Here is a 12,500-nt window from a genome sequence, read left to right as displayed (position 1 = left end):
GAGAGAGAGAGAGGGGACGAGACTTTGAGACATATGTTTCTGTCTGTAAGGAGAAAGGGATGTGTGTAATCTCGCTGGATTCCATTATGCTGTTATTTCTTTGTTTATGACTTTTATTTAGCACGAGAAAAAAATTATGATGTGATGCAATTGAAAAAAAAAAAAGCTATTCGTTGTGATATTTTGAATCTTAATAATGATTACACGTACAAGAGCAGAACGAAATTTGTTTTAATACACAATGTAAATGAGACAATACATAAGAATCACACCAGTGATTATTTATTGCTTCAGCAAACAACGGATGGGAATTTCGACAAGTGAAGAATGATATAGAAAATGGGAATCAGCGCTCATCACTCAACTCGCTTATAATTGCTGAAACGTTGATAATGAATTAGAAAATCCAGCATCATTCCCATCCATGGATGTTTATCCGTTGTATGTACATTTTTGTATGGTCGCAGATTATACGTCCAATCAAATTGTTTAATTGTGCAACGTTGGTCGTGGTCAGTCCTTGGAGAGGAAAAACCAGACTCCTTGAACACGCGATCCCCTTGATCATCTGTGGGGCAAGGCGTGGGGCTTGCAAGCTCATCCCAAAATATTTGTTGGAATAGATGAAAAGGCGTTTAGTATATACATAATTATGCGATGCTATATCAGACCAAGTTTGTGGTTTAAATTTCTGTTTATTCCTCTTATGCAAAAGTACACTCTTGCGTACCCCGTAATATACCCTCACTTAATTATTTATTAATGTTACACCGGTTCTTGTTATTTTCTTTTATAATTTATGAAGTGACTAGCTCTTATCCCCCCCCTGCCACAGTGACTTATTGCCTTAAATTAATTTTGTATAATTTTATTTAGGCAGATAGGCTTTGTAACTCTCATGTATCTAACTCTCATGTATCTACTGTAGATTGTGTGTATTTTCTCAACTTTGTGTATTCCATGTATATGACCTTGAGCTGAAATAAAATGTATTATTATTATTATTATTATTATTATTATTATTATTATTATTAATTAGATCATTTGAGCTATTGTATTTCTTGCCAGTAGCTTCGAACTCGGGGCCGTTTTGGAACCTCGATTCCCTAAAACCTTGGCCTAGGTTACTTGCCTGTCCACTTTGTCATTGTACATTATATATATATATATATATATATATATATATATATATATATATATATATATATATATATATATATATATATATATATATATAGATATATATGCATACACATATATATATTATATATGATATATATGTGTATATAGCACATATATGTGTATATATATACATAAATACATGCTAATATATAGTGGATGAGAGAGAGAGAGAGAGTAGGGAGGAATCCATTATCCGTAATAGAAAAAGGAATATTTCAATCAGCCGTTAATGAGAAAAACTTCATACTCCCTGATTATCATCACATGGTCAGGTTCTGCCCCATTTGTTCCTCATTACATATCGATTAGTTGGTCAAAAAAGCCAACTGCATTTAACGTGTTACCACGATCTGATTATTCAGAGATGCACTCGAAATCCTAATTTGTTTTTTTTTTTTTCAGCTGTGTGCTTCTCTCCCGAATTCTCCGGTCCTGTCACCAACGTCACAGTCGCGAGGGGGAGGGATGCCAAGTTCACCTGCCTCGTCAGACACCTTGGAGGCTATAGGGTGAGTCTCTGGGAATCTTTGTGAGGCTCTGTTCGTGTTTTCTCTCTTTACTCTTGAAGTCTCTGTGAGGCTCTGTTTGTGTTTTCTCTCTTTACTCTTCAAGTCTCTGTGAGTCTCTGTTTGTGTGTTCTCTCTTTACCTTAAAGTCTCTGTGAGGCTCTGTTCGTGTTTTCTCTTTACTCTTCAAGTCTCTGTGAGGCTTTGTTCGTGTTTTTCTCTTTGCTCTTCAAGTCTCTGTGAGGCTCTGTTCTTCTTTTTCTCTTTGCTCTTCAAGTCTCTGTGAGGCTCTGTTCGTGTTTTCTCTCTTTACTCTTCAAGTCTCTGTGAATCTCTGTTCGTGTTTTTCTCTTTACTCCTAAAGGGTTTTCTCTCTTTACTCCTAATGCAGTTTACGAGATAACATGCTCCTTATCTCTTGCTAGTAAGTATTGTTCCTGAAGGTTAACAGACATTAATTGAAGACCACGAGGAACAATTGCGTTTTTTAAAGATGAGGATAAAACAAGACACTTCTCTTGAGGATATTGTTAAAAGTACACTTTAAATTCTTGAGAATTACGAGGGTTACTTTCCTTATCGAGGGATGTACACTCAAGAAAAGGGTCTTATGTTATCCTTAAACACCTGATATAATGGTTGTGAATTTACCAAATATTCGTTTCAGATGAGAATTTAATTACAGAATACGATAGATACAAATCGTTATTTTAAGCTTCACGGAGCAGTTCATGTTGTATACACATTTATAATATCACTACGTGCTATCAAGAATTATTTGCATGCCTCAATATATCGCCTTGTCCTCGTTCCCAAAACTTCCCTCATTGAAAAGACATCGTAAAAAAATTATATAATAAGTTTATCTGAATAAGGAGAAACGTAATAATCTTCCGCGTGTAATGGCTCTCTGTAAACATTGTCAGGAAGTACTTAGTTTCAGTATTAAAAGCGTTCGACTTTTCAGCCCGGTCTCTTGACTTATATCTAACGAGTACCCGTTGACTTTGAATCAGAGATTATGGTGTTGGTTAGCTTCCTTTTGACAGATAATTAATTCTTGTTTCTTGGGGGAGACACTTTGGCAGTCATCAGAATTAGAAACCAACGGTCTGTATTATAGTATGTTACGGAAAGAGTTCAGAATTAGGTAATACTGTTTTAATTGGCGCAGGTTGACTTTTATATCTCTCTCTCTCTCTCTCTCTCTCTCTCTCTCTCTCTCTCTCTCTCTCTCTTACACGCACGCACACACACACACACTTCTTTTCCCCCACAGAAAAATAGTGTATATTTGCACCAAAGAAGCAGAGACGATCCTCATCATATCTTGGCAGCCTATCTCGTATCATGATCTTTATAAGGACACCTAAAGTCTGAGAAATGCACATATCAATTGACAGATCGCCTATATTTATGAGATATAGGAGAACTTAAAACCGCCCTTTTAGCCCTCAAAAGCCCTCAGGTCAAAACGTCAATATACCAACGAAAAGAAAGCAAAAAAAAAAGAGAAAAAAAAAGAAGTCAGATTGAGGATCCATTATTCAAAGCCCATCATTTATTCCGTTCACTCTCTGCGTCCCAAAAATCTATTTCGTTCGCTAATCTTTTTTTCAACCGTAATCGGCTTTTCTTGAAATCTTTTTTCCAAGGAGGCCTCCCAGCCCTTTTAACCCTTCCCGTCCCCCCTCCCCTCAACCCTATACCCTTCCTCCGTAACGGGATAATCTCCTTTAATATTATAAATCTGGGTTAAGTCGTACCCACTACTTTCAGCAATCTTCCAAAGTGTTTTTAACACTTCTGAAGAGAACTCCTGGACGCTTTCCAGTGATGGTCCTCTGCTTATACAGTTATTTGTCCATCTAATGTCCTCTGGTTAACTGGGCGTCCTTGTTCTTTGTACGGCGTTTGTCCAGCAACACCATGAATACCTTTCCGTAGCAGTGCTCACCAGTTGTTAGCTTGTAACCGTTTATAGTAATTTTCAGTTATTTGTTCTGTGGAAGTACAGTAACTAATACTATATAGGCTGCGTGGCTCAGTAACTGCTTCTTTCCCTCTACTGCCGAGCCTTGGTTTTGTCGTCCTTTCGTAATTCCCCGTCTCATTATTTCAACAGCCTTTCCCTGTCTCCTTATTTCAACAGCCTTTCCCTATCTCCTTTTTCCAACAGCCTTTCCCTGGCTGTCTCCTTATTTCAACAGCCTTTTCCTGTCTCCTCTTTCCAACAGCCTTTTCCTGTCTCCTCTTTCCAACAGCCTTTTCCTGTCTCCTTATTTCAACAGCTTTTCCCCGTCTCCTTTTCCAACAGCCTTTCCCTGCCTCCTTATTTCAGCAGCCTTTCCCTGTCTTCTTATTTCAACAGCCTTCAGAACCTGTTGCTATTGGGATTTACCTGGCTTCATTTGATTCTCTGTTCCATTGGTCTTCGCTGGAGTGAACAGGCTATTATGCAGCTATTGCCGTTGGTATTAATAACATATCTGACGTACCATTTCATATTAATATTTTCTGACTTACTCGATAACTTCCCCTGACAATTTTATTCAACAAAGAACATAATCCAACTCATAATTTACCAGACATCGACTTTAATATACAAGCGCATCCAGTAGTAATTGCCGCATGTTCGTACACTTCCTTTCCAGTTGTCAAACATTCTGTAACGTTCTTAAACCTATTGTAGGTCGAAAAACGCCTCTGACATTCTTTTCTTCAACCCCATTGCAGGTCGAAAAACTTATCGTAACATTCCCTTTTCTAAACCCATTGGAGGTCGAAAAAATAGTCTCAACATTCCGTAAACCCATTACAGGCCGAAAAACTAGTCTCGTCATTCCATAAACCCACTGCAGGTCGAAAAATTTGTCTCAACATTCTATAAACTCATTGCAGGTCGAAAAACTTATCTTAACATTCCCTTTTCTAAACCCATTGGGGGCCGAAAAACTTGTCTCAACATTCCCTTTCCTAAACCCATTGTAAGTCGAAAAACTTTCCTTAACATTAACTTTTCTAAACCCATTGCAGATTTTAAAAAACTTGCCTTAACATTCCCTTTCCTAAATCCATTGTAAGTCGAAAACTTGCCTTAACATTCCCTTTTCTAAACCCATTGCAGATTTAAAAACTTGCCTTAACGCTCCCTTTCCTAACCCATTGTAAGTCGAAAAACTTGCCTTAACATTCCCCTTGCTAAACCCATTGCAGGTGGGGTGGGTGAAGGCGGACACGAAGGCCATCCAAGCGATCCACACACACGTCATCACCCACAATCCTCGCGTCCACGTGAACTTCGACGATCACTCCACTTGGCACCTGGTCATCAAAGAGGTCACGGAGGACGACAAGGGGCCATACATGTGCCAGATCAACACGGATCCCATGAAAAGTCAGGTAAGAAAAAAAAAAAAAGGAGTCATGAGTTGTAATTATTTCTGTTAAATTTTTTTTTTATGACTGGATTATTATTTGAGAAAGAAGCCTCTTCAGGTTAGGGAACAATACTTTTGAAATTTCATATTTGAAACGTTTACGAGCGTGAAGTCTCTTCGGTTAAGATAAAATATTCGTGGTCTCAGGTTAAAGGAATATTGTCATGACAATTCGGTTGACCGGTTTTGTGTGTGTGTGTGTGTGTGTGTGTGTGTGTGTGTGTGTGTGTGTGTGTGTATGCTGCCCTAAAATGGAAAAGTGCAGTATCTGCAAAATTTTGGACATTGAGATATGCCACCTATTGGACTCGTGAGACACTAATACACAAGTTACTGCAGTTTCAGAATGATTCTTCAGTGCTTTATTTAGGGGATCCCATTTGCAGTATCTGCAGAATCAGTAGTACGGCAAGGGAAAACTGCAGTATCTACCATTGTTCTCAGTTTTGTATTTTTGCAGATACTGCATGCAGTCTTCCATTTTAGGGGCAGTATGGGTGTGGATGTACAATCACAATCCTTGAATACCCGACATTAGGCAGGACAGCTGAGGGGGACAGCATTTGTAAGAAATCAGTGTCAGTGTTAATATTTTATTAAACAAAAAAGCGGGTTAGAAATCTGTTTGACTACAGAATAATATGTCTTCTCTTTTTGGGTCCTCGGCCACAGATATCAACGTTTCCTTTTGTTTATTTTTTTTTCTTTGCAATCTTCATCAAGATCTTTGCAGCCACGTGCGTCTGCTTCCTCAAACACTTTTCTTCTTCACCGGCCTTCCACTATCTTTTTTTTTTTCTGTCCTTTTTATCCAGCCAAATCTCCAGCATCCCAAAAGATGCCAGGACAAATATCACACTCCCGCTTATAGAAACGGAGAGAAAGAAGAAGAAGAAGGGGGATGGCATGAAAGGAAAATAGAGAAAAAAAAAGAAAAGAAAGAGAGAGAGAGAGAGAGAGAGAGAAAAAAAGAGAAAAACAGCGGAGAGGAGGCGGGGAAAGGCCTCGGGTGAGTGTGGCGCTTGAGATATTGTTTCTGGATGCATTTTCTGGTGCGATAAGTCTGTTGGCGTGTGAGTATTGGCGGCGTCGCAAGACGTGACCCGAATCGCAGCGCAGTGAACGCACCCACACCCCCCCCTCCCACCCCACCCAACCCAACTCCACCCCCTATCCCTCCTCCTCCCACCCCACCCAACTCCTCCCGCCCCCCGTCGCTGATGATGGTTCTATTTTGGCGCGATTTTCGGTGCCGAAAGTAGCCATGCGTCCCAACTGGTTTTCCGTTTTTTTTTTTTTTTTTTATATCATATAAGGATTCTTATCGGCGATAATTCCCGAAAATTTGGCCGTACCATATACCAAAAAAAAAATTGGGCTTATTTTTTCCCCCTCCTCCAGATGCCTTCGTTTCCAGCCTCATATTAGGAAAACGGGAGGGGGGGCGTGTCTCATAGCTTTAATGTCAAGGACACGTGTATTTCTCTTTTCAATAAAACTCTAGTTTTTGGATTTAGCTCACGGCCAAATGCTACGGGAGCCTGAATATAAAGGAAGTCTGCGCTGGGTAATTTAATCCTTGTAGGAAATGGGGTAACTTTCCCATTGAGTTGTATGTGAGTGTACGGTATATTTGTGTGTATTTATTTTTTAATACTTAACTACATCTGTTCTGTAATACCGCCTAGTGTATCTGTTTCCCTGGAACATACGGAAGCTGTTAAGTTTAATTCTTAAATGGTTGTAGAATAAAATTGATATTTTGGGTAGATGTGAAAAAATGTATAAGATATTTCAAAAGTCTCTCTGGCACTAGAAATAATTTTAGGGAGCTAATTAACTTACGACTGGTGATGAATACAGTGACTCGCATCATTAAGTGCGATTTGGCTGAAAATTTTTGTCAACATTCATTTTCAAGGAAATTTTTTTTACGGAGCCCAATCATCGGTTACTCTTCTCTTTTTTATTATTATAATTAAATAGTCTTTATTATTATTATTAAATAGGTTTACTCTTATTCTTGGTATGAATAGCAATGATGATTCATGGAAACCTTTTTTATAATTTGTCGCATTTCTGCGGAGTGAGTCAAATTTCTTTATTATTATTATTATTATTATTATTATTATTATTATTATTATTATTATTATTATTATTATGAGTAGTAACAGTGACTCATGGAAACCTTTTATAATTTATCGCATTGCCACGTAATGAGTCAAATTTCATTATTATTATTATTATTATTATTATTATTATTATTATTATTATTATGAATAGTAATAGTGATTCATGGAAACCGTTTATAATTTATCGCATTTCGACGGAATGAGTCAGATTTCATTATTATTATTATTATTATTATTATTATTATTATTATTATTATTATTATTATTTGAAACAGAGAACACCTCACGCTAATAAATTTACCCCATAAAACCAATCCTTCTCCAAATATTGATCTCTGCGCAATTTTCCCGAAGAATTGTACTGCGCTCTTTTCTATCTTCAGCTAAGCAATACTTAGTGCGAGAAGACTTACAGGTCAAGGCAATTAACAGTCACGAGACCTGGAATGATTTGACGTGAAAGAACCTGGAAAATAAAGAGCGATAGAGTCTTGAGAACCATAATTCCTCCGCTGGCCACCCTTCAGCCAACGAATCTCGACAGCCTTCATTATTGTCATTTCAGACGAAGTGAAGACTTCCTGGTATCGTGCGGGAAGTTAATCGAGAACATCACGCAAATTATACCAAAATGCGAAATAGCCCATAAACACTCCTTGATACAAGCTGTGGCATTTAATTAAGAGTTACGTAAGTTGAGGCAGCTCAAAGACGGAATTGCAATGCTTAGAAATGATTAGCTAAGATTGAAATCCCTGTTTTCTTTCTTATAAGATTAGTTACAATTCATATTCATATGAAAAACAGCAGATATAAATTATTCTTCCATTTATTATAGTTTTAACTTTAGTGTTTTACAGCGTATTATGCAAACATTAGCTCATTATGCATACGTGAAAATATTGAATGAAATCATAACGTCTAGGTGCCCACGTCCAATATCAGCGTTTTTAAGAATATAAATAAAAATATGTGAGATTTTTTTAAAATGTAAGTATTTATCGCATAGAATTTGGAATAAGATATCAGGCATAAGAGCTATGTTCAGATAGACTGTGTTTTTCTTGCAGTTTCGTTCACTTGATTAGAAACCAGATGGCTGTGTCCTTGTGGTGTCACACATTCAATGGGCAAAGCTATATTATAATATATATATATATATATATATATGTATGTATGTATATAAATTATATATATATATAATTTATGTATATATACATACATCAAACAAGCATAGCAGTGGTTTTGCAAAAACAATCATCGCCTAGAACTTCAATGTAGAGTATGTTCAACACAAGCAGATAAATAAAGTTGTGGTTCGACAACGGCTAAATGTTTGGCATATGGCTGTAGGAATATCATTTGCCAGTGTTACCAACTCCAGAAGGGATAGATAACACGTCAGTGCTACCAAACCCTGACTATCTCTTCTACTTCTTCTTCTTCTTCTTCTTTCAGTTTCCTCTTCATCTTCCCTTCTGCTCCCCCTTTCCCTATTAGTCCACCCTCCTTCCCCCCACACTACGGCAGCTCCCTATTTCCCCTCAAAACATCCCAGACAAGTAAAGAAATTATGAAAGAACTAAGGATGGAAGATGTTGCTGCCATTCGGAGTTTAGGGGACTTTTGGTCAAACGCTACGACTCGATCCAAGAATACTGATTAATCTTGACGGGAGATATGGATTCTCTCTCTCTCTCTCTCTCTCTCTCTCTCTCTCTCTCTCTCTCTCTCTCTCTCGTCCAAATTAGCAAGGGATTTTTGAAACCCAGTCATACGTACATGTATATTTCCAATATGATACAATAATGTAAACGAGGTATATAAGAAATATTATAGTATTCAACATTAGATATAAAAGAAAATAATAAGGAGATACTTAAAGTATTTTTCGTATTTAGAGTTGCAAGTGAAACCAATAACAATTATAATGTTTTGTTTAGTTTTGAACCCAAAACCTTTCAGTAGAAATTAAGCCGTGACATTTCGCCTTTTTCAGAATTAAAATGATCATACGAAGCGTGAATTAACAAAAAGAACTGCGTTGTCGAAAGTGAATGCCATTTTGAAAATGGCTATCTCTGCTACAAGGAAAGACTTAAAACTGTACTTGCTTCTTGCACCCTAAAACTAAGGAAGTCTATATATCTTCATTAATTGTTTCGCAAAATGAGAATTAAATTTATGGACTTAATTGTGACAAAATATAGGAATGGGAATATAAAGTTTATGCCAAAGGCCAAGCCCTGGGACCTATGAGGTCATTCAGCGTTGGAAAGGAAACTGAGAGTAGGTAGGTTTGAAAGATGGAGCAGGAGGAAAACCTCGCAGTTGCACTATGCAGTAATTGTTAGGAGAGGGTGGGTAGCAAGATGGAAGAAAGATAATATGGATGGAGGTACAGTAAAAGGAATGAAAGGGAGTCGCAGCTAGGGTCGAAGGGACGCTGCAAAGAACTTGAGTAATGCCTACAGTGCACCGTATGAGGTGCACTGACGGTACTTGTGACGAAATATATCCCCATAAGAAAGATGTTACAGAAAACGAAGTTGAAGACACCGAACTTAAAAATACCTGACTCAGTTTGACGTAGGCCCCTTCAAGGTCATAGAATGGTGATTGTTTTTAACACGCTTAAAATAAAGTTCTTGAGAATAATTTAGATAAATTATATCGACTTATAAGTCATAAAAAGCTCGTTGTTTCAACATACGCAAAAATGAAACTCATTCGTCTCCAAGTTGCAAGAACCTCGTGAAAGTTGAAACATCCAAAATGTGTATGTGTACAATAAGTTTGTGTATGTACGCATGCATGTATATGGGTAGGTGTGTATATTCGTATAAATATAAAGAATAAAAGGTTTTGATTATAATTTATAAGAAACATTAGACCGTCATTCTTGCAATGTCCTGGAGTCATTTTCTAATTTATCAGTCATTTTCTAATTTATCATTTTTTCAATGTCATGGAGTCATTTTCTGATTTATCATTCTTTCAGTGTCCTTGAGTCATTTTCTAATTTATCATTCTTGCAATGTCTAGAGTCATTTTTTAATTTATCATTCTTGCAGTGTCCTGGAGTCATTTTCTAATTTATCATTCTTTCAGTGTCCTTGAGTCATTTTCTAATTTATCATTCTTTCAGTGTCCTTAAGTCATTTTTTAATTTATCATTCTTGCAATGTCTTGGAGTCATTTTCTGATTTATCATTCTTTCAACGTCCTAGAGTCATTTTTAATTTATTTCTTTAATTCATCATTTTTCTAATTTACCAGTCTTTCAATCCTGAAGTAAGTCTAATTTTTCATCCTAAGTCATTTTCTAAATGATCTTTTTACTCCTTCGCTCTCAGAAATTTCCAGATGGTTTTTTCGTTGCCCGTGGGCTTCATGCAGTCAACAGCTCTTGATCTCATCAAAGAACGAATTTCACGTATAGTTAAGCCGATGGTCGCTTTCGTTTCCTTTCATTTGAAATTCATTTGGCAAAGACTCGATGATGATCGAGCAACGTCACATTTCTTTTCGGGTCTTTTCTTTTGGCACTTGACCTGATCTCATTGGAAATTGCCTCTCGGCTTCCGACGCCTTTCTTCTTCTGCTTCGCGATACTTTATCGTCTGGCTGTTTACACAGCTTCAGCAATATTTTTACAGGAAATTACTTTGTAGCTCACCTGACCTTAAAGTTCATGTTATTTATTTATTTATTTTTAATTATTATTATTATTATTATTATTTTGTTGCCGTTCTGTCGTTTTCTGGTCTGGCATAAACTTTTCACGTTTTCTACTTCTTTAGAACCAGTGAGTCAGTTTGAACCAAAATTGACACGAATCATCATGTGTAAAGGGTGTTTAAAGTTGTTCAAATTTGGTGCCACGTACTCCTTGAAGTGTAGGATTAAGGTATCATAAAAATAGGGAGGGGCAACTTAAACACCCATAAAAATAGGGAGGGGCTACCTAAATACTCATAGAAATAGGGAAGGGCTACTTAAATACCCATAAAAATAGGGAGGGGCTACTTAAATAACATCTCTAAAACGTAGAAAAAGTCCTTAAAATTCTCCTCTAGAATAATAGAGCTAAAGTGTGCCAGAATGATATACAATCAGCCTCATGCAGTAAAGATTCAAGTTTGTTCAAACTATGACCCAAGAGGTGTTAGTGGTCCCACAATTGGAGGACAAAGTTTTACCCTGATGCCATATCGGAAAAATTGCAATACATTGCCAGTGCAACATGGTGGCTGAGGTGAGCAGTGAGGCCCCATGGGCCTAATATTTTTGAACTCAGGAGTGGTTCTTTAGGATGATGTAGTTCCGTTTCTGTGTTGTGAATTCACACCAGGTATGCGACAGTAAATATAGATGTCAATTTCCCCTCTGATGTCACGATAGTTCTTGCAGTCTCCCTTTTCCTTAACAGTATGTTGTTCTGTTCTCCCCTGCTACCAAGATAATCTTTACTTAGACTCTTGTCGCTAAAATGGTAGTGTTTAGCTTGGTTCAGTGTGTGCGGCTGAATCGTCTTTCTCTGTTTGTAACTGTAAGATTTTGTAGGGTAATTTTAAACTTTCTATTCTAGTCATGAACTTTCCTAAAATCTGGAACACCTGTTTTGTGACTTCAGCGTCCTCTTAAAAACTGTTACATTGTGGTGTATAGCCATTCTCTCTCTCTCTCTCTCTCTCTCTCTCTCTCTCTCTCTCTCTCTCTCTCTCTCTCTCTCTCTCTCTCTCTCTCTCTCATAAATATCCACGCTGTTATGCATACGATTAAACGCAATAGATCTGCAACGACATCATTTCTTGTAGCACAAAAAGCCTCATTTTTTCCCCCTTTGCGAATTTATTAAATTTTCATCAATTCATTAAATTTTCATCCAGGATCAAATCTAACATTTTATGATCGAACTGAGCACGGCTGAAGATTACAAGAGCCTATTAACGCATGAGTCTTAAAGCTGATGAAGACTCTTTCACACCGAGATCCCGAAAGGCTGCGAAGAGATGAGGCCAGAATTGATTTGAAAATAAAGTATTGGCGATTTTATTTTTGTGATACATTTTGGGAACAGAAAGTACTTCGCAGCATACCTCATGTACCCTGCCTCATTTACCTCATAACAAAAGAGCCCCGTAGGGAGGTAGTACCGTCAGTGCACCTCATGCGGTGCACTGTAGGCATTACGTAAGGTTCTCGGCAGCGTCCCTTCGGCCCCTACCTGCAGCCCC

At 37.5% G+C, this 12,500-nt stretch overlaps 1 protein-coding gene across 5 annotated transcripts in view; it reads left to right on the top strand.

Annotated features, from left to right (window-relative positions):
* LOC136846708 (lachesin-like) overlaps positions 1-12,500 on the top strand; it is a 245,719-nt gene that overhangs the window by 218,476 nt on the left and 14,743 nt on the right. For all 5 annotated transcript variants that reach the window (XM_067117810.1, XM_067117814.1, XM_067117813.1 and 2 more), the window contains 2 exons: positions 1,585-1,691; positions 4,905-5,090. In XM_067117810.1, coding sequence (XP_066973911.1) covers positions 1,585-1,691; positions 4,905-5,090 — 293 coding nt within the window. The remainder of the gene's footprint in view (positions 1-1,584; positions 1,692-4,904; positions 5,091-12,500) is intronic.

The sequence above is a fragment of the Macrobrachium rosenbergii genome, chromosome 15 (assembly GCF_040412425.1).
Source record: "Macrobrachium rosenbergii isolate ZJJX-2024 chromosome 15, ASM4041242v1, whole genome shotgun sequence".
NCBI classification, from domain to species: Eukaryota; Metazoa; Arthropoda; class Malacostraca; order Decapoda; family Palaemonidae; genus Macrobrachium; species Macrobrachium rosenbergii.
The sequence above is the reverse complement of the archived record's forward strand: the minus strand, read 5'-3'. Positions and strand labels throughout refer to the sequence as shown.